The 21,954-nt window shown below is 37.6% G+C and overlaps 1 protein-coding gene across 4 annotated transcripts in view; it reads right to left on the bottom strand.

Annotated features, from left to right (window-relative positions):
• Nucleotides 1-21,730, bottom strand: part of USP44 (ubiquitin specific peptidase 44) — a 227,867-nt gene extending 206,137 nt beyond the window's left edge. For 2 of the 4 annotated variants that reach the window (XM_053716882.1, XM_053716885.1), the window contains exons 1-2: nucleotides 21,580-21,729; nucleotides 9,025-10,528 (exon numbers count right to left, since the gene is read on the bottom strand). In XM_053716882.1, coding sequence (XP_053572857.1) covers nucleotides 9,025-10,458 — 1,434 coding nt within the window. In that variant the 5' untranslated portion in view covers nucleotides 10,459-10,528; nucleotides 21,580-21,729. Of the gene's footprint in view, nucleotides 1-9,024; nucleotides 10,529-21,579 lie in introns of all 4 variants that reach the window. The other 2 variants (XM_053716884.1, XM_053716883.1) reach the window with 2 other exon arrangements.
• Between the last annotated feature and the right edge of the window lie 224 nt (nucleotides 21,731-21,954).

The raw sequence follows: 21,954 nt of genomic DNA, 5'->3' as shown, positions 1-21,954 counted from the left end.
ACTATCCGAGTGGGCACAAACACCACACCTCTTGTATCTCATTTTGTCCAGCGGCATGAGAAGGATAGCCGCTCTCTAAAGTGGATGATTATTGAGAAGGTGCAACCTCAGAAGAGAGGGGGTGATCAATCTAAAGTTCTGTCGAGTCCACCTTCCAAAATTCTCATTATGACATCTGATGACCTGGTAACCTATGCCTTTCCTCACTCTGCCCACTCTTGGCACCTTCACCCTAGCAAACTCACTGAATCGCACGGGGGTGGTGACATCCACGCAGGTGTGGCTATCAATGTCCCAGGACAGGATCAACACCTGCCTGGAGTTCTCCTCGTACTTCACTTCAATTTTGTCCAAATCCAGCCCCTGGTGAACATTACGGTCCACCCCGCTAACAATTACAAATACCCAGTCGGCCTCAGTGTAGGGAAATGGGTCCTGCAGTGTCACCCTCACATGACATGTTTTCCGCACCCGCAGCCCACTCAGGGGGCTTACAATTAGGGTCCATTGCTTCAGCGGTTTGTTCTGGGTTTTCACCGCACATCTTCCCTTTCCCTGAGACAGTCCTCGGGCAACAGGCATAAGCAGCCTGCCTCTGCTCACCAAAGACCAGCAGTGCCGGTTCACAATGCACCAGGTAACCCATCAGTGCCCTAAACTGGCCATGTGCCCCTCTCTGCCATTCACACAAGGTTCATTAGTCCCACTGCATGCTCCATTATTAATCGTAGATTCACTACAAACACCACAGTGCACCACATAAGACATGAGAACGTGAAATGTACCGTCATCTGCTATATATGTTTGGGTTTTCCGATTTATTTTCATTCTAACATAATATATAGAGAAATACAATAAAATAATATTAGTAATAAGGAGGTGTTAAAAGCAATAATTTGCTATGTAACAATTCCAAGTGATTAGGTATGGGACGGTGTAGTTCAGAGAAAAATTGTAATATTTTTATTGAATCTTAGGTATCCAGTTAGATTAGTGACACCGATATTTTACTGTAAAACTCCTTTTGTGACATTTCAATAGATGTTGGGAAACTGCTCCATAATCGTGCGCGCATGTGTTTATGCACCAATAGTGAAGTTTCCGTTCCCCAGTAGTTTGTGCCGCAGGTTGCTGCTTGTCACACATGCATTGAGTGCAAGGCACAGTAATGTGAACTTCAGGAACTGTAGTATTCCAATAATTCACATGCTAACTGACTTCTATGCCTCCCGCTGGGTTAATTGTGTAAGCGGTTGCAGTAGGCAGCATAGAAGTCAGTTAGCATGTGAATTATTGGAATACTACAGTTCCTGAAGTTCTTATTACTGTGCCTTGCACTCAATGCATGTGTGACAAGCAGCAGCGTGCGGCACAAACTACTGGGGAACGTAAACTCTGGACATTTCAACAACAAAGGCTCCCTGCCCGCCATTACTAACGAACCTTGACACAACAGATCCTTATTATAAAGGTCTCATTGGCAACCTCCGCACCCACCCAGTGCCCGCCTCTGTTTCATTGGAGCGCAGTTACTATTGGATTATGTTGTCTGTAATAATAAAATGAAACTGCAGCCCGACATATACATTTTCAACACGTACTTAACGCTCTCTGTCTCTGACCGCGTCCTGTGTACTGCTAGCCCGCAGCAGGGCTAAAGGTGGGGAAAATCCCGGGCGTCGGGCAAAATGCTTCTAGTTAGTTATCCCAGTTTCAGTAAGAGTATTTACTGTGGTAATCATGTGAATCATATCTACATATGCTGAATGCACCAGCATTTTAAACAGCAAGTCTGTTTTAAGAAACCAGCTGTGTCTCGTATCATGTAAATTTAAACTTTACTAATATGTAACACAATGAACCACTGGCTCCCTTAAAGGGACAGTCTACTCTAGAGTTATTATTGTTTATTATTATTATTACCCAGTTTTGCATAACCAACACAGTTATATCAATATACTTTTTACCTTTGTGATTACCTTATCTATCTAAGCCTCTGCAGACTGCCCCCTTATTTCAGTGCTTTTGAGAGACATGCGTTTTAACCAATCAGTGCTAACTCCTAGGTATCTCCATGTTATTTATATGGCACACCTGAACTAGTGCTGTCTAGCTGTAAAACAAAAACTGTCAAATGCTGAGATAAGAGGCGGCCTTCAATGGCTCAGAAATTAGCATTTGAGCCTACCTAGGTTTAGCTTTCAACAAAGAATACCAAAATACAAAGAAAATTTGATAATAAAAAGTAAATTGGAAAATTGTTAAAAATTGCATGCCCTATCTGAATCATGAAAGTTTAATTTTGACTAGACTGTCCCTTTAACATTTTTGTTCTGGACGTCCAGGTTTTATTTCATATGTGTGTCACTGTGATTACTAATGTCGGTACTTTTTTTGAATACTATATGTCCTGCTTTTAATTATATAAATATATTATGATTTATATATTAGTAGCCTTAGTCTATGTGGTTCAACATTTTACCATATAGCCATAGGTAGAAGTAATCATTTACGTATATATTTGTTTATCTTTTATATTGTCTTGAATTTCTTATCTTATACAATCAGTGTGTACCCCAGCTTCTCTACTAGCCCCAGTACCTTCCCTTTCCTTCTACTTGTACCTTTAACAGACACACAATTGTTAAAAAATAACCACTTTGTGCAAGTAATTTAAGGATTACTAATCAATAATATGCAGAAAGGAAAAAATAGAGCCTGTTCAGTACAGCAGCAGATTTCACACAACCTGAGAGATTTGATGCTTGTTCTCAGGCTGTAATGTACATCATTAAACTCTGTCATGGAAAAGGTTAAACAATTAATCACCATGACCGGACAAACCACAACCGTAAAAAGTCTATTAATTGAGTTTGCTTGCATCAAATCTCACAGATTGTGAGCTGGTGCAATTGTATACTCCCATTACTCGCTCCCATGTGATATATATTTTACACAGACAGCCTTGGTTCATTACTAGCACTATAGGTAGGAGATGTGGAACCAGAGATTGTTTTGTAAAACTGCAACTATATTTCTTGAAATCTATTCTGCTATAGCCATACCGGTTTCAAATCACAGAAAAAGAAGCACCGGCAGAAGATACAGACAAAAATATCTATATAGTGATTTAGACATGAAACTAATGCATTACAATTATTGGGGAGTTCTAATGCAAAATGTACATTCTCTAATTTGTTGAAGTATGTCATTTTTACATTAGTGACCCAAGAGAAGTACATAGGTAAGTAATGATAGGAGCTGCAAAGTTTGCATCTCAAAAGGGGGTGGGGGGTGGTTAACACATACTATGGTAATGCAAAAATGACATGCTCAAATTAGATCATATATTTTTTGTTTCGTATTAGACTGTGCCTTTAATTCATCTTTCAGAAGTAAAAACGGGTTTGCACACTGCATCTTTGCAAAAAATACATTAAAAAATCACCTCTTTCTGAAGGGCCATTTTAAGAGTACACATTAAATCAGAGAATACAATAATCACATAGTATGTGCACTTCAGACCAAAACAGGGTCAAAGAAGGATACAATATAAGTTCTAAAAACATTAAACAAAATTAATTTTACATCAAAACAACATGATTAGCTAAGTCTATTGACGTACAGGTTGAAAAATGGCAAAAAATGTCGATAAAGGGATATCCACTGGAAAGAAAGAAATCAGCACTCTATGCCCAGACTTAGAAGGTAAGCAGTGTTACGATAGAACAACTTTTATTGAATATATATATATATATATATATATATATATATATATATATATATATATATATATATATATATATATATAAACCTACCAAACATACACACGAAAAATTTAAAATTGTAACTAACTCTCTGAGGCTTCTCCCTATAGTGTATGAAATTGGTGGTAAATATCAGTCTAAGGCCTTAAATAAAGGAATATTACACCACCACCTCAGGGGAAAATCTATGAGCTTTACTCCCTTTATTGAATAAAAGTGAATAGGGTATAGTACTCCCTCCCACTCACTGGGTAATAATGAAATGTGATCCACTGGTCCTACTATTACCTTATGCTTGCTGGGTTCTCTGGTAGTTGGTCACCAGAAATGGGTACAATATAGTCTGCTAGTTGTAATGGAAAAGGTATGCTTTAACACGTGAAGCTACTGTTCGATGATGTAGTGATCAAAAAACTAATTCTTCAATATTTGGGTAAACTCCAACTCGTGTGTCATTACTTCCTTTGGCACCCAATATAAAAATATATCCTTGGGTGCATATAATTCTAATTTCCTGTTATATGTTAATATCTGGCTAAGTTGCTGTTTGCTAGGTATACTCCAGATGGTGTGTCATAACCACCCCTGAAAAGCTATAATCGTCTAATGATTGGACATGTGATGCTATAGTAGGATAATAGATTTATAATCATATATCTACTGAGGTGTATGAAACAAAATAAGTGTAATCGCTGAGTGAAACACAGTCCACTTATTATTTGGGGGGGAGGAGTGTGTAATGCTTATACACGTAAGGCTACTACTTATTGGTAAATTGTTAAACAGTAGTAGTACCAAATGTATGAGTTTCCTCCAACTTGCGTGTTATAACTTCCTCCAACACCCAATGTGAAGGTGTTATAATTAATCCCATGGAATTGTTGTGGTTCTTATATACATCAGTATGCCGCTAAGTATTCCATACTGGTTATCTTCTAAATGTTGTGTTATAACCACCTAGTAATAAGGGGGCCGAGTTATTCTAATTTATTGTAAAATGACTGACTCCAACTTGCAATGGGCAATGGAAAACAACACCACTTCAGTGTAGTCCTAACCAGTATGTCTAGAAATCACTTTGCTGCTCAGTGGACACTCCAAAGGAATATTATTTAATTAACTAGTAGCTTTCTTGTGTTGATATATCACTATTCAATAAATCGCAGTGACATGTTGTTGTGTGTGCAGTTTATCTATTATATACGATTGGTTAAGTATATATTTCTATGCACTTGCATCACATTGAGGTCCTGTAGGTTTAATATCCTGCCCAGATCTGTCTTAACACCACAATGTAATCAGTCTATTATGTGTTAATTATCTTGCACAGTTAGATAAAATGCATCATTACGCTGTTATTATTTTAGCGTCTCAAATATATGTATCCCCCAGCTCTTGTCAGTTTTCAAATATTGTGACCTAGGCACCCCTGACAATTTCCATGAATTTCATTTATAAATAATTGGGTGTTTGGATCAGCAATTTCATTTTGATCTATCAAATAACTGAAGGACACAGTAATATGTCAGTAGTGAAATGAGCTTTATTGGATTAACAGAAAATGTGCAATATGCATCAAAATGAAATTAGACAGGTGCATAAATGTGGGCCCCCTTGTAATTTTGAATACTTGTAACTACCTAGCACTGATTAATTGAAACACACAATTGGTTTGGTGAGCCCATTAAGCCTTGAACTTCATAGACAAGTGCATCAAATCATTAGAAAAGGTATTTAAGGTGGTCAATTGCAAGTTGTTGTTCTCTTTGATTCTCCTCTGAAGAGTGGCAACATGGGGGCCTTAAAACAACTCTCACATGACGTGAAAACAAAGATTGTTCAACATTATGGTTTAGGGGGAGGCTACAAAAAGCTATCGCAGAGATTTAAGCTTCCAGTGTCCACTGTGAGGAACATAGCGAGGAAATGGAAGACCACAGGCACAGTTTTTGTTAAGGCCAGAAGTAAAATATCTGAGAGGCAAAGGCAAAGGATGGTGAAAACGGTCAAAAACAGCCCACAGACTACCTCCAAAGACCTACAACATCATCTTGCTGCAGATGGTGTCCCTCGCTTGAGGTATGCAAACGCACATTTGGACAAGCCAGCTTCATTTTGGAAGAAGGTGCTGTGGACTGATGAAACAAAGATTGAGTTATTTGGTCATAACAAGGGGCGTTATGCATGGCGGCAGAAGAAAACAGCGTTCCAAGACAAACACTTGCTAGCCACAGTAAAATTTGGTGGATGTTCCATCATGCTGTGGGGCCAGTGCCGGTACTGGGAATCTTGTTAAAGTTGATGGTCGCATGGATTCCAATCAATATCAGCAGATACTTGAGAATAATGTTGAGGAATCAGTCACAAAGTTGAAGTTATGCCGGAGCAGATATTTCAACAACTACCCAAAACACTGCTCCAAATCTACTCTGGCATTTATGCAGAGGAACAAGTATAATGTTCTGGAATGGCCTTTCCAGTCCCCAGACCTGAATATCAATGAAAATCTGTGGGGTGAATTGAAGCGGGCTGTCCATGCTCGGCAAACATCAAACCTAACTGAACTGGAGATGTTTTGCAAGGAGGAATGGTCCAAAATACCATCATCCAGAATCCAGACACTCATTACAGACTATAGGAAGCGTCTAGAAGCTGTTATTTCTGCTAAAGGAGGCTCTATTAATAATCGATGCAATATTTCTGTTGGGGTGCCTAAATTTATGCACCTGTCTAATTTCGTATTGATGCATATTGCACATCTTCTGTTAATCCAATAAACCTCATTTCACTACTGAAATATTAATGTGTCCTTCAGTTATTTGATCAAAATGAAATTGCTGATCCAAACACCTAATTATTTATTAATGAAAATCATGGAAATTGTCAGGGGTGCCTAAACTTTTGCATACGACTGTGTGTGTATGTATGTATGTATGTATGTATGTATGTATGTATGTATGTATGTATGTATGTATGTATGTATGTATATATATATATATATATATATATATATATATATATATATATATATATATATATAAAAAAATAAATAATCAATAAAATATATATATTTATTTTTATCGGAATCCCGCTTACCTTCTAAGTCTGGGCATAGAGTGCTGAGTGCATTCTTTCCAGTGGATATCCCTTTATCCACATTTTTTTTTGCCAGTTTACAGTTAAATGCAAAGCACCAACCCACATACTAAGTAATAACAATTTCAATATAGCAACGACGAATAGAGCTGCTATACCAGTGGGGATTGCCCATTGTAGTGCCATTGTTTATTTGTGTACAGGTTGGAAAATGTACATGAAGGTTAGAAGAATATAGAGGAGTCAGGTTTTACAGCCTGGGACAACAATTTTAAACAAACTTGTGGAACCCCAGTATTAAATTTGATTATTTTTTTTAGCAAAAAAAAATAAAATGTAAAATTCATATAACATTTTATATCTAAAGCACAGCAGGAACCCAATTTGTTTCCTCTCTGGTGATGCCGAGCACAAATCTGCTTTCAGAATAGTTGCAGGAGAGGATACAATCGAGATAAACACACTTCCCAAGACCTCACTATTTCCAGTGGATAATTCAAGTAAAGGATTGGAAGGGGAAAACTACCTACACAAAATGTGACATTTACACTGAAGAATAAAACAAAGCTAAAACTTCAGAATGGCAGCTTATTAGTGCCACCAAAAAATGGTTAGAAGCTGGACATTTGTTTTTATGAGCCAGGGAATGAATTTATTTTAAATAAATGATGTAAGTAAAAGATTTTTTTTTAAAAAAAGAGTAATAAAATAAATAAAAAAATTAGGAGCCATTGTTCTCTCATAAAACATACCATAAAGATATATGGCAGTAAAATGCTGTAAAAGTCCAGTGAGTGACAACTTTTACTTTGTTGCTAGGTATACATTATATTTGTGTGTGAGATAATATCTAGATAGATAGATTGATAGATAGATCCCTATATACAAACTGCTTGGGACAGAAAAAAAGGTTTGAATTTAAAAATATTCTGGATTTTGGAATATTTGCATCTGTAAAATGGGACAGTTTAGAGCAGGGATAGAACCAAGTGTAAATAACAATATATTATTTAGGCAATATTTACATGTTAAAATCCAGCGTTTTCATGTATCCTAAAGATCATTTTATATACATTTGTAATACTTTTGCATATATAGTACAGTATTGTAATCAGAAAGGCAACATTTGGGGATTTATACATACACATTGTGTAAATATATATTTATTTATTAGGGCTGCACGATAAATCACATATATGCGATTTAAAACCGTGATTAATCGCCGCAAGAGTATGCAATTTTTAGCCCCGTCCCCTTTGACATCACCTATGACATACAGGAGAGCTGGCTGTCACTGTTCATTGCGCGCAGGCTTCTGTAGGGAGGAGGAGGAGGTGGGGTGAGTAGAGAGGCTATGCAGGAGCTGCGCTATGGAGGAATTTGCCGGTTTGCCTCAGCTCTGATGGCAGCAGTCACAGTTGCCTACACAGGTAAAATAAAGCCTGCTTACATAGAAAAAAATAAAGCCTCTTCTTTTAAAGAAAGTATTTATTGACGCAAACAGTTCAGAAAGTGCACCACGGACAATAGCTCAGACAGTGAAGTACAAGTGCACTTTTACTCTACAGTCGGATCTATTTTCCATGGTGCATATTCTGAAATGGTTTAAACCCTTCAACAAGACTTTGTTTTAAAGAAGAGGCTTCGTTTTTGAAAGATATTTTTTTTTCTGATGTAAGGGAAGTTGTGGGCTCCCTTTTAATCCTCCGTGCCACTTTGTGGGAGTATATGCATAAAATAAAGGCAGCCCAAGCCCGTTCAGAGATACTGTGCTCCGAGTGTCAAGTTTACTATGTAACCACAGCACAGGGAGCTAATTTTACACTCCCAGAGTGTATTGGACATTGAGAAACATGTACATTAAGATTCTGTAGTGTTAAATACATTTTTTATTGAAAAATGAAGGTGTTATAGTCATTTACAAGAGAATCACAATTTTTTGGGTCCAAAATCGCGATTTTCATTTTTGCCCATATCGCCGAGCCCTAATAAATAAATATATATAATTTTTTTTTTTCTTCTCCTAAGTGTTATACAATAGTATGGCTGGCTTCAAAACCTTGTCAAAACCAGACAAATACAACTATTCTAATTTGTCTATGCAATTAAAATTATTTACAACAAAAACAATTACTCAACAATAACATGACAATTAACGTACCTGACTGAGTAGCTGTCCATGAAATATGTTGTTAACCACATTCAAGACTTGCTTGATGAGTTTTTTTTGAGAGCTGGGAATCAGGGTGGGATACCTGGTTCCCGTTGTCTCTAGTTCTTGTTGTACTTTGTCTAAAAGTTCACATAGGAATTCCTGAGCATCTTGCTGCGCATACCCACGGAAGGCTGGGATCAACCTCCACACTGAATGAAGCATGGCAAATGGGGACACGAGTGCCCACTTCCCAGACCACATGATTTGGAAGAGGGTATGCAACTCATGGCATAGTGAAATGTGCTTTGAACTAGGCTCCTTAGGCTGAATAAGCTCCATGTTTCTACTTTTTGATGCACCACCGCTAAGGCCTGATGAGAAACTTGGTCGCCTTGCCAAAGACTTTTCTACTTTAGTGTGCTTTTTTGTGATACTGGATATATTTGCTGCAGGTGAGTGTTTGCTGGCTGACCGTGATTTTCCATTGGCTGCAGCTGCCAACAACTCCTGAGTTTGATTGAGATCAAGTTGTAAAAAACATTCCCGGAAAATGTGCAAATGACTCAATATCTGAAGAATGGAGTTCATATAGCAAGTATTCCCCAGGTTTCTCAGTCCTGTTACCCCAGGGGTTACAGTGGGTTTCCTTTTTACAGGAGAATCGCCTACTTTTTCCAAATGCACTTGATCCGAGGTAGATGTTGATGCTTTTTGTTTAGTGTGAGTTGTTGATTTTTGGTGCATATCTTGAATAGCTGGTAATACTGTTGTGGGTGTTGGGGGAATCTGCTGTTGCAAGCGAGAACTCTTCCTTGGAGGGGTGCTTTCCATCTCCTGTTTTAATTTACGTTTTATCTGCTCTCGCCTTTTTCTTGCCTCCTCTCTCTTTTGTTCAGCTTCCTCCCTTAAGCGTTCATCTTCTATCCTTTTTTTCCCCCTAGATGTCAAAGAAAACCAGGATCTAAATACCTTCCCCATAAGAGCATGTCTCCTGTGCCAAAGAGCAGTGAACATACGGTCTTCATTTTGAAGCAGGGCTTGTGCACCCCCATGTGATAAGAATGAGTCATCAGCAGCCCCCATAGACCGCAATGTCCTCCCACTGCGTGTTGTGCAGTCATAATTTTGACTTTTAATTGCACTCAATGTGCTGCGTAAGAGCTTAAGGTCACCAGTGGCATTATCATTTAGAACATAATCATCACAGAGGTAACAAAAGACATAAAGTTCATTAACCTCAAGTGCTACAGGATGTGTGCTCTCCTGGAAGTGCTGCAATGCATGCTCCTCTATATATCGTCCACATGCAACATGGGCACAGCTCAGGCAAGCCCATACAGACTCTGTAGTGTTGCAATCCAGACAATGCCACTTTTGAGGGTTCAAAATAGAATGATCCTGGGCTAGCCTCAATCGGCCGACATGTTTACATTTATCCATCTTTAGACTTCAGTTTCTGATGTCAACTCTGCTGCACATGATCTGTAGCATGCTGCCAACTCATTCTGCCCTGGAAAAAAGAAAACAAAATGTCAAAAGGTCATTTTCATACACTTCAGTTATGTCTGGCCCTCAAGAAAGGGTTAAACAGCGATATGCAACAGAGATGGCTGCAACATATTGCAGCTTTCTTTGGCAGACAATGCTTCAACATATAAAATCCTTTACCAAGGAAACTATTATTGCACCATGAACATTCACTCATAAAAGAATTTAAATGTTGAGGTTTCCTAATTTTGAATGAGAGTACTCTTATGTAATTCTAACTGTATTCCAGCAGGCCAAATTTCATCTTTTTAGAGTTTCATTAACCATATATGTATCTTCCCTATTATTGGGCTTAATTAGGACACAACACTGAACAATGCACTGAATAAATGGGTTCAGGTCTATAAACGTATGAGAAAATGATGAACTGGGACCATTTGGACTACAGTGCAGGAAGCACTGAGTCCCTGTTAGTTCATAGATCTCTACAGTGTTCACATAGTGCCAACAATTTTTATAGGATTGCGAAGTACAGCTTTAAAAAGAAACAAAAAATAAATACAAATATGTTTGAATTATTTAAAATTGGAATGTTTGTACAGTATATGTAGCCAAAAAAAAATTGTAATTTGTGCCGAAAATTACAAATCTCTTTTGCTACATTTTCCCTTAACGCTTTCACAAGACACTAATGAAAATTTCCAGTGGTCAACTAATCCAAGACTAGAAGGGACAGTGTACAATTTCTTTGATGTAAATAAAGTACAGCATTTAAACAAGCTGAAAATATGCTTCTGTCTGAAAAATAAAACAAAAAAGGGACAGTGTACAGGGGCAAGTAGCTGATAAGAATTCATGGCATTCCCAGTATCTGCAGAAACACCCTCTTAAATGGGCTGGGCGCTCTTTATCCTTTCTGATTTCTGAAATAGTAATATTTTCAGTACAGAAAGTGGTTTCAACAGGCTGAAAAACTGCTATTTCAAATGACAAAATAAAAGTAAAGTGAGTTAAATTATTTATCTCCTGACTAGTACCTCTTTGCCTTGACTAGTAAAATAGTTATATATTCCACCCCTGTGCAGAGCATAACACAAATATAACATTTTTGCTTAAACATGTTATTTTTTTGTAGTCGTACAGAACATTAGCAAAAATACTGTAAAGGGACACTAAACACCTTGTAATTTCTATTGTTTTGCTATAGAATAACATCAGCTAAGGGCTAACATTTCAGGGGAGGGGGGGGAAACCACCACTTGCTTTGCAGTTTACATGATCATTTCTGCTGAGGTCAGTTACAGACAGATATATTGCATGGTTAGCTGTGAAATGTCTGCAGTGTATATTTCTAGTTCTGAGACTAAGAAAACCCAAATTTTTCAGAGTTAAATTACATGAAAATGGGGCAAATACAGAGTATTTGCAAAGTTGTTTTACTGCACGACATAATTAAACATTTTATATTACATTATTATATTTATTTTTTTGGACAATTTAAAACACCAATGTGTTTTCCATGCCAGTCTTGTGCTGGATACAGCTGGTGATGCCTGCTACCCAAGTATGCTACCCCTGATTAGCACACCAGTCATGTCTTGCTTAGAGGAGCAATGCACTGCAGCACAATTTAAACCTATTAACCGTGTCATATTGGGACTAACGCCATTTGATACAAATCGGTAAAAAAAGGAGTCTAAAGATTGTGGCTGCTTTTGTTATGTGTAATAATGAAATTGCCATGCCAAGTTAAAGGAGCATTAAAGGACCAGTCAACACAGTAGATATGCATAATCAACAAATGCAAGATAACAAGACAATGCAATAGCACTTAGTCTGGACTTCAAATGAGTAGATTTTTTTTCTAACAATTTTAAGTTATTTCTTTTCCCACTCCCCCTGTACCATGTGACAGCCATCAGCCAATCACAAATGCATACAAGTACCATGTGACAGCCATCAGCCATTCACAAATGCATACACACTTATTCTTGCACATGCTCAGTAGTTAATGGAAGTAAATTGGAAAGTTGTTTGAAATGACATGCTCTATCTGAATAATGAAAGTTTCATTTTGATTGAGTGTCCCTTTAAGCACTTATTGCTTTTGTGTAAAAATTCTGCTTGTCCCAAGCTCCCTAGAGGGGCCAAGAAGCAAAATGTGTAACCTGTAAATATAATAGTTTAGGCAATCAAAATCATTTTGAGAACCTAAGTTACATATTTTGCTTTCTGGCCTCTCTAGGGAGCATGAGACAAAGTCTCAGGGGCCGATTTATCACAGCTCGATTGGGGCCGTATACACCTGTTCAAGACCGCTGCTCCTTAACTCGTCCGCTACCTCTGAGGCGGCGGACAGCAATCCGCCCGATCGCATACAATCAAGTTGATTGACAACCCCTGCTAGAGGCCGATTGGCCATGAATCTGCAGGGGGCGGCACTCAACAAGCATTTCACTAGGAATGCTTGTGCAATGATAAATATGCTGTCGGCATTTATCGATGTGCGGCGGATATGATACACTTTGATAAAATCAGCCCCTTAAGGTTAAGGACATAGTTATAAAGAAACAGGTTTAAAATAGAGCATTTTTATTATACACTGTTAGTTCCCATTAAAAGGACATTAAACTGCGGACTACAACTATACTATCATGGTCACTACTCACCATACTATTGTGTATCATCCTGTGCATGCAGCTCTCTTAAAAATAATTATCTTATTTAACCCCTTACAAATAGTTAGTGAAGCTCTGCATCTTCACACTGGTCACTGCCATCTTGGAGCTTATATTTGTTATTTAACTTTTAAACTGTGCAAAAAAACTGCAAAAATGTAACGTTTCTGCTCTCTATTATGTGAGCTAAATTGAACTGAAAGGTGCACCTGTCAAAAAGCCAGTAACATCATAGATCTGTGAATGTACACTGCTTCTGTCACATAAGTCAATACGCGAGGTACAAGATGGCAGCGCCCTGTATAAAATGCAGAGCTTTACCAGCTGGATTCCATAATAAGCTAAAAGAGAACAGCTTTAAAGAGACCCGCAGATACGGGAGAGAAAACACTAGCGTGGTGAGTAGTAACCATCCTATTGTAGTTGTACCAAGCAGTTAGATGTCCCTTTAAATTCAATGTATTAACCTCTTAAGGACATATGACGGAATTTTTCCGTCATAAAACAATTGAGCAAACTGAAAGCTGTGTCCTTAAAGGGTTAAAGTAAAACTAGAAAAACCCAAGAGCCAGGAAGCCACTGGTTCTTAACTTTTAGGGTTATTCTTCAAATATCGATATACAAAAACCACTGTCTGGCTCCTAAATATTCTTACTGGCTCGTAAATTTTAAACAGATTTGTCAAACCCTGTATTAAAAGGGCCCATTATTATTAGCGCTGCGGAATCTGCTTTACAAATAACCAATAATAATAAACAGATTTGTCAACCCCTATATTAAAGGGCCCATTATAATCATACAATAGATCAAGTCATAACTAGTGATGCAGCAACACTATGGGCTCTATTTATTAAGCCTGTCCCTCCCCTTCAACTGCAGGTGTGCACAAGTGAACTTGCAGTCAGTATTTATCAAGCAGCGGTCTTTAGAACGCTGCTTCCCTGTTACCCACCTCTTAGGTGGAGAACTTCAATCTCCTCGGTCTCTTCCGACTAGGGAGATTGCCAGCTCCTGCCCATGTGTAGTTGGCTGTGCGCTGCCAGGGTTGCATACGAGCGCACTGGAGCATTTTGATCTGCCAGAGGATACACCGGCTGGACTGGTGCAAATATGTACGCCCTGTCTGTCCGTGGATGATAAATTGAGCCCTATGTGTTTAGAGCCTCAAACACATAGTTAAAGTACTGCACAGGCACCACAAATCACTGCTGGTCCCAAGCAGAAACAAGTGCTGATCCAATTGGATCTGCTGTAGTTTCCCCTCTGGACCAGCAGTCTCGAGTGGTATGTTCCAGTGTCGCTAGTGATAAAAAATACATGCTCTAACAAAGTCATGTCATTTTATCAATATAAAACAGTTCCAACATGTTAAAAATGTTGAAACTAATATTCAAAACAGTTTTCCGGGTCTACCAGATAAAGGCCATTTAAAAATATGAAAGAGGTTTCTCAAAACGCACTTATATATCAAAGCAAATCCTAAAATACATCAAACATATTGTCTGCAATCAAATGTGTAAATTCTTATGATAAACAAAGCAGCAGAGACGTTTTTCATAAGCACCTAATTTCAAATCAGCTACTCAAAAAGGGAAGAGTAAATGAATAGTGACAGACAGTTGCAAGCCTGAAACACATCACTAATCCTTCTGACTGCCGTCACCACCTCAGGCTCTTCTACAGCAGTAAAGTGTCTAATTTGCCAAGGCAAGAAAATGTCTGTTTACTTTTCATTTCCCATCTCATACAACCGAGCCATCCAAAAAGAATGTAGAATTAAACTGTTTCCCTCTGATCTGCAAGAACTAGCAAGGTGCATGCATCAAAATAGTCGTTTCCTAATGAGTAAAAGCACATTCTAATGCTAAATAAAATGCTCTAATTTATGAATGCACGTTTTTTGTATTAGTGTCCCTTATCAATTGTAAAGTATACTGTAAAATTGGTTTCAGATTAATATGTGTTTCTAAGGACTTGTTATAGCAGCCGCAGAGTAAAATTGTACGAGAAATTGGTCCTTTATGTTTATTTTAGTAAATGAAATAATTGGGTTTACGCTTTGAAACCACAACCTGTCAAAATCTTTATCTTATCACTCTTTACTTTCTTAACTCTGTCTCGATACAATACTTAGAAAGAACAATTGAAAATTAAAATTTTAGAATTGTATTTTACCCAATCTGCACTGAGAGTGTAGATTATTCTGCAGGCTGCATTTACATAGCTTGTCAATAGTGTATACTTATAGGGACTCTGAACCCAATTTTTTTCTTTCGTGATTCAGATAGAGCACAAAATTTTAATCAACTTTCTATTTTACTCCTATTATCAATTTTTCTTCATTATCTTGGTATCTTTATTTGAAATGCAAGAATGTAAGTTTAGATGCCGGCCCATTTTTGGTGAACAACCTGGGTTGTTCTTGCTGATTGGTGAATAAATTCATCCACCAATAGAAAAGTGCTGTCCAGAGTTCTAAACCAAAAAAAAAAAAGCTTAGATGCCTTCTTTTTCAAATAAAGTTTGCAAGAGAACGAAGAAAATTGATAATAGTAGTAAATTAGAAAGTTGCTTAAAATTGCATGCTCTATCTAAATCAAGAAAGAAAAAAAATGGGTTTCAGTGTCCCTTTAAGTATAGAAACTTTTAGCATAGGTAGGGATACCACAGGCGAAGTTAAACTGTCCATTTAACTATTTATTTAACACAGCAAAGGATACATAGTGTGGCAGTGAGTACAAGGGAAAGGCAGAAACATATAACCACCAATAACCTGTCTTGTCCTGCACAGAAGCAGAATGTGCCACATCTCATGAGTTTAACCCCTCATGGGGGTATAACAAACAATTAGCAAGGGATGCTAATGCAAAAATAACATGGTCTAAAAATAAAAGGACCAGTAAATACATAATATTTGCATAATCAACAAATGAATATAGTCTGTCTGTGAAGTCTTGCACATGCTCAGTAGGAGCTGGTGACTCAAAAACTGTAAATATAAAAAGAATGTGCACATTTTGTGAATGGAAGTAAATTGGAAATTTGTTTAAAATTGCATGTTCTATCTGAACCATGAAAGTTTAATTTTAACTTTAGTGTTCCTTTAACAACATGTTTTTGCATTAAGATGTCCATAAACAAAAAAGCAGGAAGATGCCTAGAATGTAATTGTATTTGCAATGAACTGAAACATTTGCTCTATATTAATCATGTCACCCGCCAAGAACATTAGTATGAATGACTGTATTATTAACAGTTCTGCATTGCAAGGCTTAATTAATTTCTCTTAAAGGGACAGTCAACACCAGAATTTTTGTTGTTTTAAAAGATAGATAATCCCTTATTTACCAATTCCCCAGTTTTGCATAACCAACACAGTTATAATTATACACATTTTACCTCTGTAATTACCTTGTATCTAAGCCTCAGCAGACTGCCCCCTTATTTCAGTTCTTTTGACAGACTTGCAGTTTAGCCAATCAGAGCTGTCTCCATGGTAAATTCACATGCATGAGCTCAATGTTATCTATATGAAACACGTGAACTAATGCCCTCTAGTGATGAAAAGCTATCAAAATGCATTGGGCTCATATAAAGTGATAGTAAATCCTAGGGTTTGTGAAATGCTAGGATTTACCAGTGGAACAAATAAAGGGGACTTTCAGTCATGAAGTATAAAATACTTCCTGATGAAAGTTCCTTAATTTGCTTGAAGCGTACGCCACACTGAGCTCCTCAGGCAGCTAACGGCAGAACGCTATTTTGCTGTGAGGTGACGTTTCTACCTCTTAGCCAATAGCTGTGCAGGCCAGCTGGCACCAAGCCGAATAGCCCACACAGCTATTGACTAAGAGGTGGAAACTTCCGTGGGCTGGCTGCTTGAGGCTCTCAGCGTGGCGAACACTTCAGATAAATAAAGGAACTTTCAGCATGAATTTATACTTCATGACTGAAAGTCCCCTTTATTTGTTCCACTGGTAAATCCTAGCGTTTCACAATCGCTAGGATTTACTATCACTTTAAGTTACTATCGGCTATATACAGTATACATAACATTGTTGCAAACACTTTTTGCATTTAGTTGCCAAACAAACAGGAGTTTGGCAACTAAAGGAACAAACCATTAATTAATAAAAAAAAAATAGTAAATGGAAGACAGCTCCCACAATTTTAAGGCACATAATTTCACAAACAATAGGATTTGCCATAACTTTAATATTAACAAAGCATAGCAAGAAAAAGTACTAAACGTAATAACAGAAGTAAATTGTATTCTGTATCAGAATCAAGAGCTTTTAGTTTTGATCTCAGTCGCTTTAACTAATATAGCAAATCAATATACCACCCTGTAATGAACAAAAAAAAAAAAGTACTATCTTGACATAGGTTGTAAGCCTACCGTTTATTCCACTTTTATTGTGCCATACCGTAGAGTTATATAAATTATACATATATACACAAATAACAGTATTTGGGATAACTAAGTTTTATAATTATTATAGATTTTGTGTAGAGTGCAGGTGACATATCGGAACTAGATTTTGTGTAGAACGCAGGTGATCTAACGGTACCAGATTGTTTTTGATGCTTGATGTGGAATTATTTATTTGTTACAACAAGGTTGTTATACAGGCATACCCCGTTTTATTGCGCTTCGCATATATTGCTTTTTATTTTATTTTTTACAAATTGAAGGTTTGCGACAACCCTGTGTCAAGCAAGTCTATTGGCACAATTTTTCACATAAATACACATGTATACACATATACCTACACACATACAAAGCTCAAATGATGGTTAGCATTTTTTTATTTTTTTATTAAAGTGAAGGTAAACTTAGCTGTATTACTGTGCACTTATCTGCAATACAGCAAAAATCAATGGTACTTTCATTCATCAAAATCTTAAAATGTATCTCTATTATTAGTTTTTTAATTTATTAGCAGCAATCTTACAAGCGTTAGATTCAACCCGTTTTTTGTTTTTTTTTTCAGCTTTTTAGTCACGTTGAGTTTCTGGCCAATTGACTTCCTGGCCGTTAAGCGGCCGTCATTTGACGTCACCGCTATCTCAAAAGCTCTGCGCATGCGTTAGGTTACTTCCTCTCCATTGAAAACCAAGCGCGTTGCTGAGATCAATGACGCTTGCATGACGCTTGCTATTTGTAATGCAAAAGGGCATTAACGCATGCGCATTATGTGAGATTCTGGATGTTTTGCGCGTGCGCAGTATTTTACGAAGCCGGGCACGAGCATTGTAGGCACGTATAGAGCGGGTGGGAACGCTCTATACATTATAAGCTAAAGAGAGGAAATGGACGGTGGGCGGAGCTTGGAACAGAACTGTCGGGTAGAGCAAAATATATTTTTAAAAGAAATATGTTAGGTTAAAAAAAAAACAAAGTTAGCGACTGTGCATTTTGCAAGGTGATAGATAAAATAATGTTTACAGAAAGAGAAAACTTTACCTTCACTTTAAGGTTTTAATTTTTTAATTAAGGTATGTACATTAGACATAATGCTGTTGCACACTTAAAGTATAGTGTAAACATAACTTTGCACTTGGAAACCAAAAAAATGTGTGCAAGTCCCTTTATTGTGATATTTGATTTATTGCAGTGGTCTGGAACTGAACCAGCAATATCTCCAATGTATGTTACTTTATATGTAAGTTAAAACCAAATAAAGTTTTCTTTAAATAAAAACAAAAATGGTTGTGAGAGGTACATCCAGTGTTGAGACAGTCAAAAAGATTGAATTTGATGTTTATGGAGCCCAATGACATGGAATTTTCACTATGAAATCATGTCATTCATAAGTGTAGAGTTTGTTTTGTAGAATGACTAAAACCCTTATTCCTGATTAAATGAGATGTGAAGATGGCTGGCAATGAGATTTGTATTCTCTGCAGGTGCCAGAGGCACAGTGCTTAAATATATTTCTATGTAAAGGGATTGCTGAAAGGTAGCAGCAATAGCAATGTTTTTAGGATCAAGATTTTAGCAACTCAAAGCTAATCCTGGGCCTTAAAGCCTTAGTGAATATAACAGAAGTATTTAGCTAAAAAAGTCCACGAGCCTATACCATTTCCTTCTGTGGACTGAAGGAGAAATAGACTTATGTTGTATTTAATTATAGATGGGCAAGTAATACAAGTTAAACCAGGGTGGATGATATCAGAATCTTTGGAATAATTTCAAGTAATATTCCATAGGAATTGGCTTCTTGCCACCCAATTTACTGCCATATGTTTGAGCTGACATTCACAACAGAATTCCTTGTTGAAAATTTTACAGTTTAGTTATTGCATATGGTTACAAACATGCAAAAATGGATATCCAGAGAGATCGATACATTTCAAAAACAAAAAAATGTTTAAAGGGATGTGAAACTCAAATTTTTTATTTTGTGATTCAGAAAGGACATGCAATTTTAAGCAACTTTCTAATGTACTCCTATCATCAATGTTTCTTTGTTCTATTTTTATCTTTATTTGAAATGCACTAATGTAAGCTTAGGAGCCAGCCCATATTTGGTTCAGCACCCGGTTATTGAGAAACCCTTAGTTATATGACCTAGTGTAATGCAGTAATTAAAAATGAAAAACGAGAAGAAAATATAAAATAATATTATTCAGTATACTCTCTAAACAGTTAAAAGCTGTGTACACACATTTTTTTATGTTTATTTTAACATGACATTTAACAGACGGAGTAATGAGACCAGTTAAACGGGTACAAATATCAGCACTGTAACCATTACATTGTCTTATCTGTTGTGAACACCACACTTGTATACACTATATATGAAACAAATATAACTGATAGAATATACCTCAATATTTAATGATACTGCTTCATGACCTTTTTACTGAAAAGTGAAGGAATGATCCTAATGGTTAGAGGTGGGCTCTGCAAATCTCAGAAGCAACAGAATGTCACATTTTGCTTCTGGATACTACATTTCTGGTCATGTATAGAATATTTCCATACAGCTTGATCTTACCTGGTCCCTTTAAAAATAATCAATCACATCTACATGGCTAGCTGCTGCCTTTAAATGGATGTTATGAAAACATTAGTTACAATGACAAAGTTCATAAATAAAATCACAAGCTCTTATGTCAATGAAAAAAACTGTTACTATACAAGGATCAAACAGTACTATAACAAATGATAAAACGCCTTTTCAGCAGTGTCAATTTTAAATTGGTGGCACTTTTTCCTTTACTCATCCTAGACTAGTGATGCGTCACAAATTGTTATGTGGTACAGTTTATTGTCTTTATGCTGCTGCATACATTTGACATTAACCCTTAGTTGCCATTGTGGGCTGCAGAGCACTGGCCTTGTGGGTAGAAAAATGGTTGTGGTAAAATGTATTCACTCAATCTATAAAATATAAGTGAATGTCTGTATGGATTAATATTGAAACATACACAACAATATGCTGTGGAATGTGGCATATGCTGTATACAATACAATGAAGATCTGAAAAAGAAATAAACCACAGTCTAGGTGGCCAGGGTAACAAATCGTTAGCAGTATGTGCAAAAAAACAAACATTACATAGGTATTTCTTTGTTCATTGGCAACCAACGGGTTAAACAAACTATCAATACCATAAGAGTGTCATAGAACACAACATGTAATGTGGGATTACTGAGAGCTACTGGTAGTGTCTGTGATAACACGCCTGCTTAGCTAAATAGTGCTTTTTATTTTATAGTTCAAGAACCAATAAATATTATCAGGGGAAAGTAGCCACTAGAGGAGCAGCTTCAATTAAGTTTTAGTAAACAAATAAAGCTGTGGGCTCATTAATAGCTAGTCAGCAATAGCACTGCTGGACCACAGTGAATGTAGTATTGATTTCCCTTCCCTGGCTCAGGCACAGAATAAACAACATGTTGTAGTAGAAGTTGGGCAACCTCACTATGTCCATGCCATTCACATAACAGTGGCAGGGCAGTCAGAGTGGGCTCAGTGTAAATGACTTGTCCACTAACATACTGGAGGAAAAGACAGGCTGAACCGCATGGATATTGTACTGCAGCACAGTCTGGCAAGGGTTCACTCTTGTTTATTGACCCGTATGACACTTAATAGGATTAAATCTGTTTCCAGTGGGTAACTAGAACCCATGGACATGTGTGTGGTCAGATCGGTGGCCTGATGCCTTATACACAGGGATGGGCTAACCATTGAACTAGAGGGGCAGAAACCCCCACGATGGTCCTGATAAAAAAACACTTGAAATCGCGGGCCGTTGGGTCACGGGCTCTTATAATAGGGTTGTGTTTTTAGGTTGAAAGTTGATAGTCCTCTCATGCATCAATCCCCATTGTCTGCACCAGCAATGTTCAGACCACTACCGCCAGCGGACAGGACACTCACCAGCGCAGATGTGCAGCTGCTTCCCGGGATGACAACAATAACAAAAAGTGTGCCCACTCAGCCCGCCGCTCAAAGCAGCCTCTCTCTCTCGCTCTCGGCGGTGACGAGGAAGATGACGTCTGGGGACGGCCGGGGGAGAAGGAGGGGGAGAAATCCGGGGGAGAACGAAGAGGTTCGGCAGACGGGGGAGTAGGCGGGACAACCATCGTGACGTCACGTGATACTCGCGTTTCCATTGCACGGGTTGGCAGGGCGTAGGAGAGGCAAAGAACGGAAGATGGAAGCCATCTTGGCTTCTGGCAATTGAGCCCACGCGGTGCTGGGAGAAGACTAAGTTGTCGTGAACGTGCAATGTGGTATTCTTTGAGGAAGACG

Source organism: Bombina bombina, chromosome 6, assembly GCF_027579735.1.
Source record: "Bombina bombina isolate aBomBom1 chromosome 6, aBomBom1.pri, whole genome shotgun sequence".
Classification (NCBI taxonomy): Eukaryota; Metazoa; Chordata; class Amphibia; order Anura; family Bombinatoridae; genus Bombina; species Bombina bombina.
The sequence above is the reverse complement of the archived record's forward strand: the minus strand, read 5'-3'. Positions and strand labels throughout refer to the sequence as shown.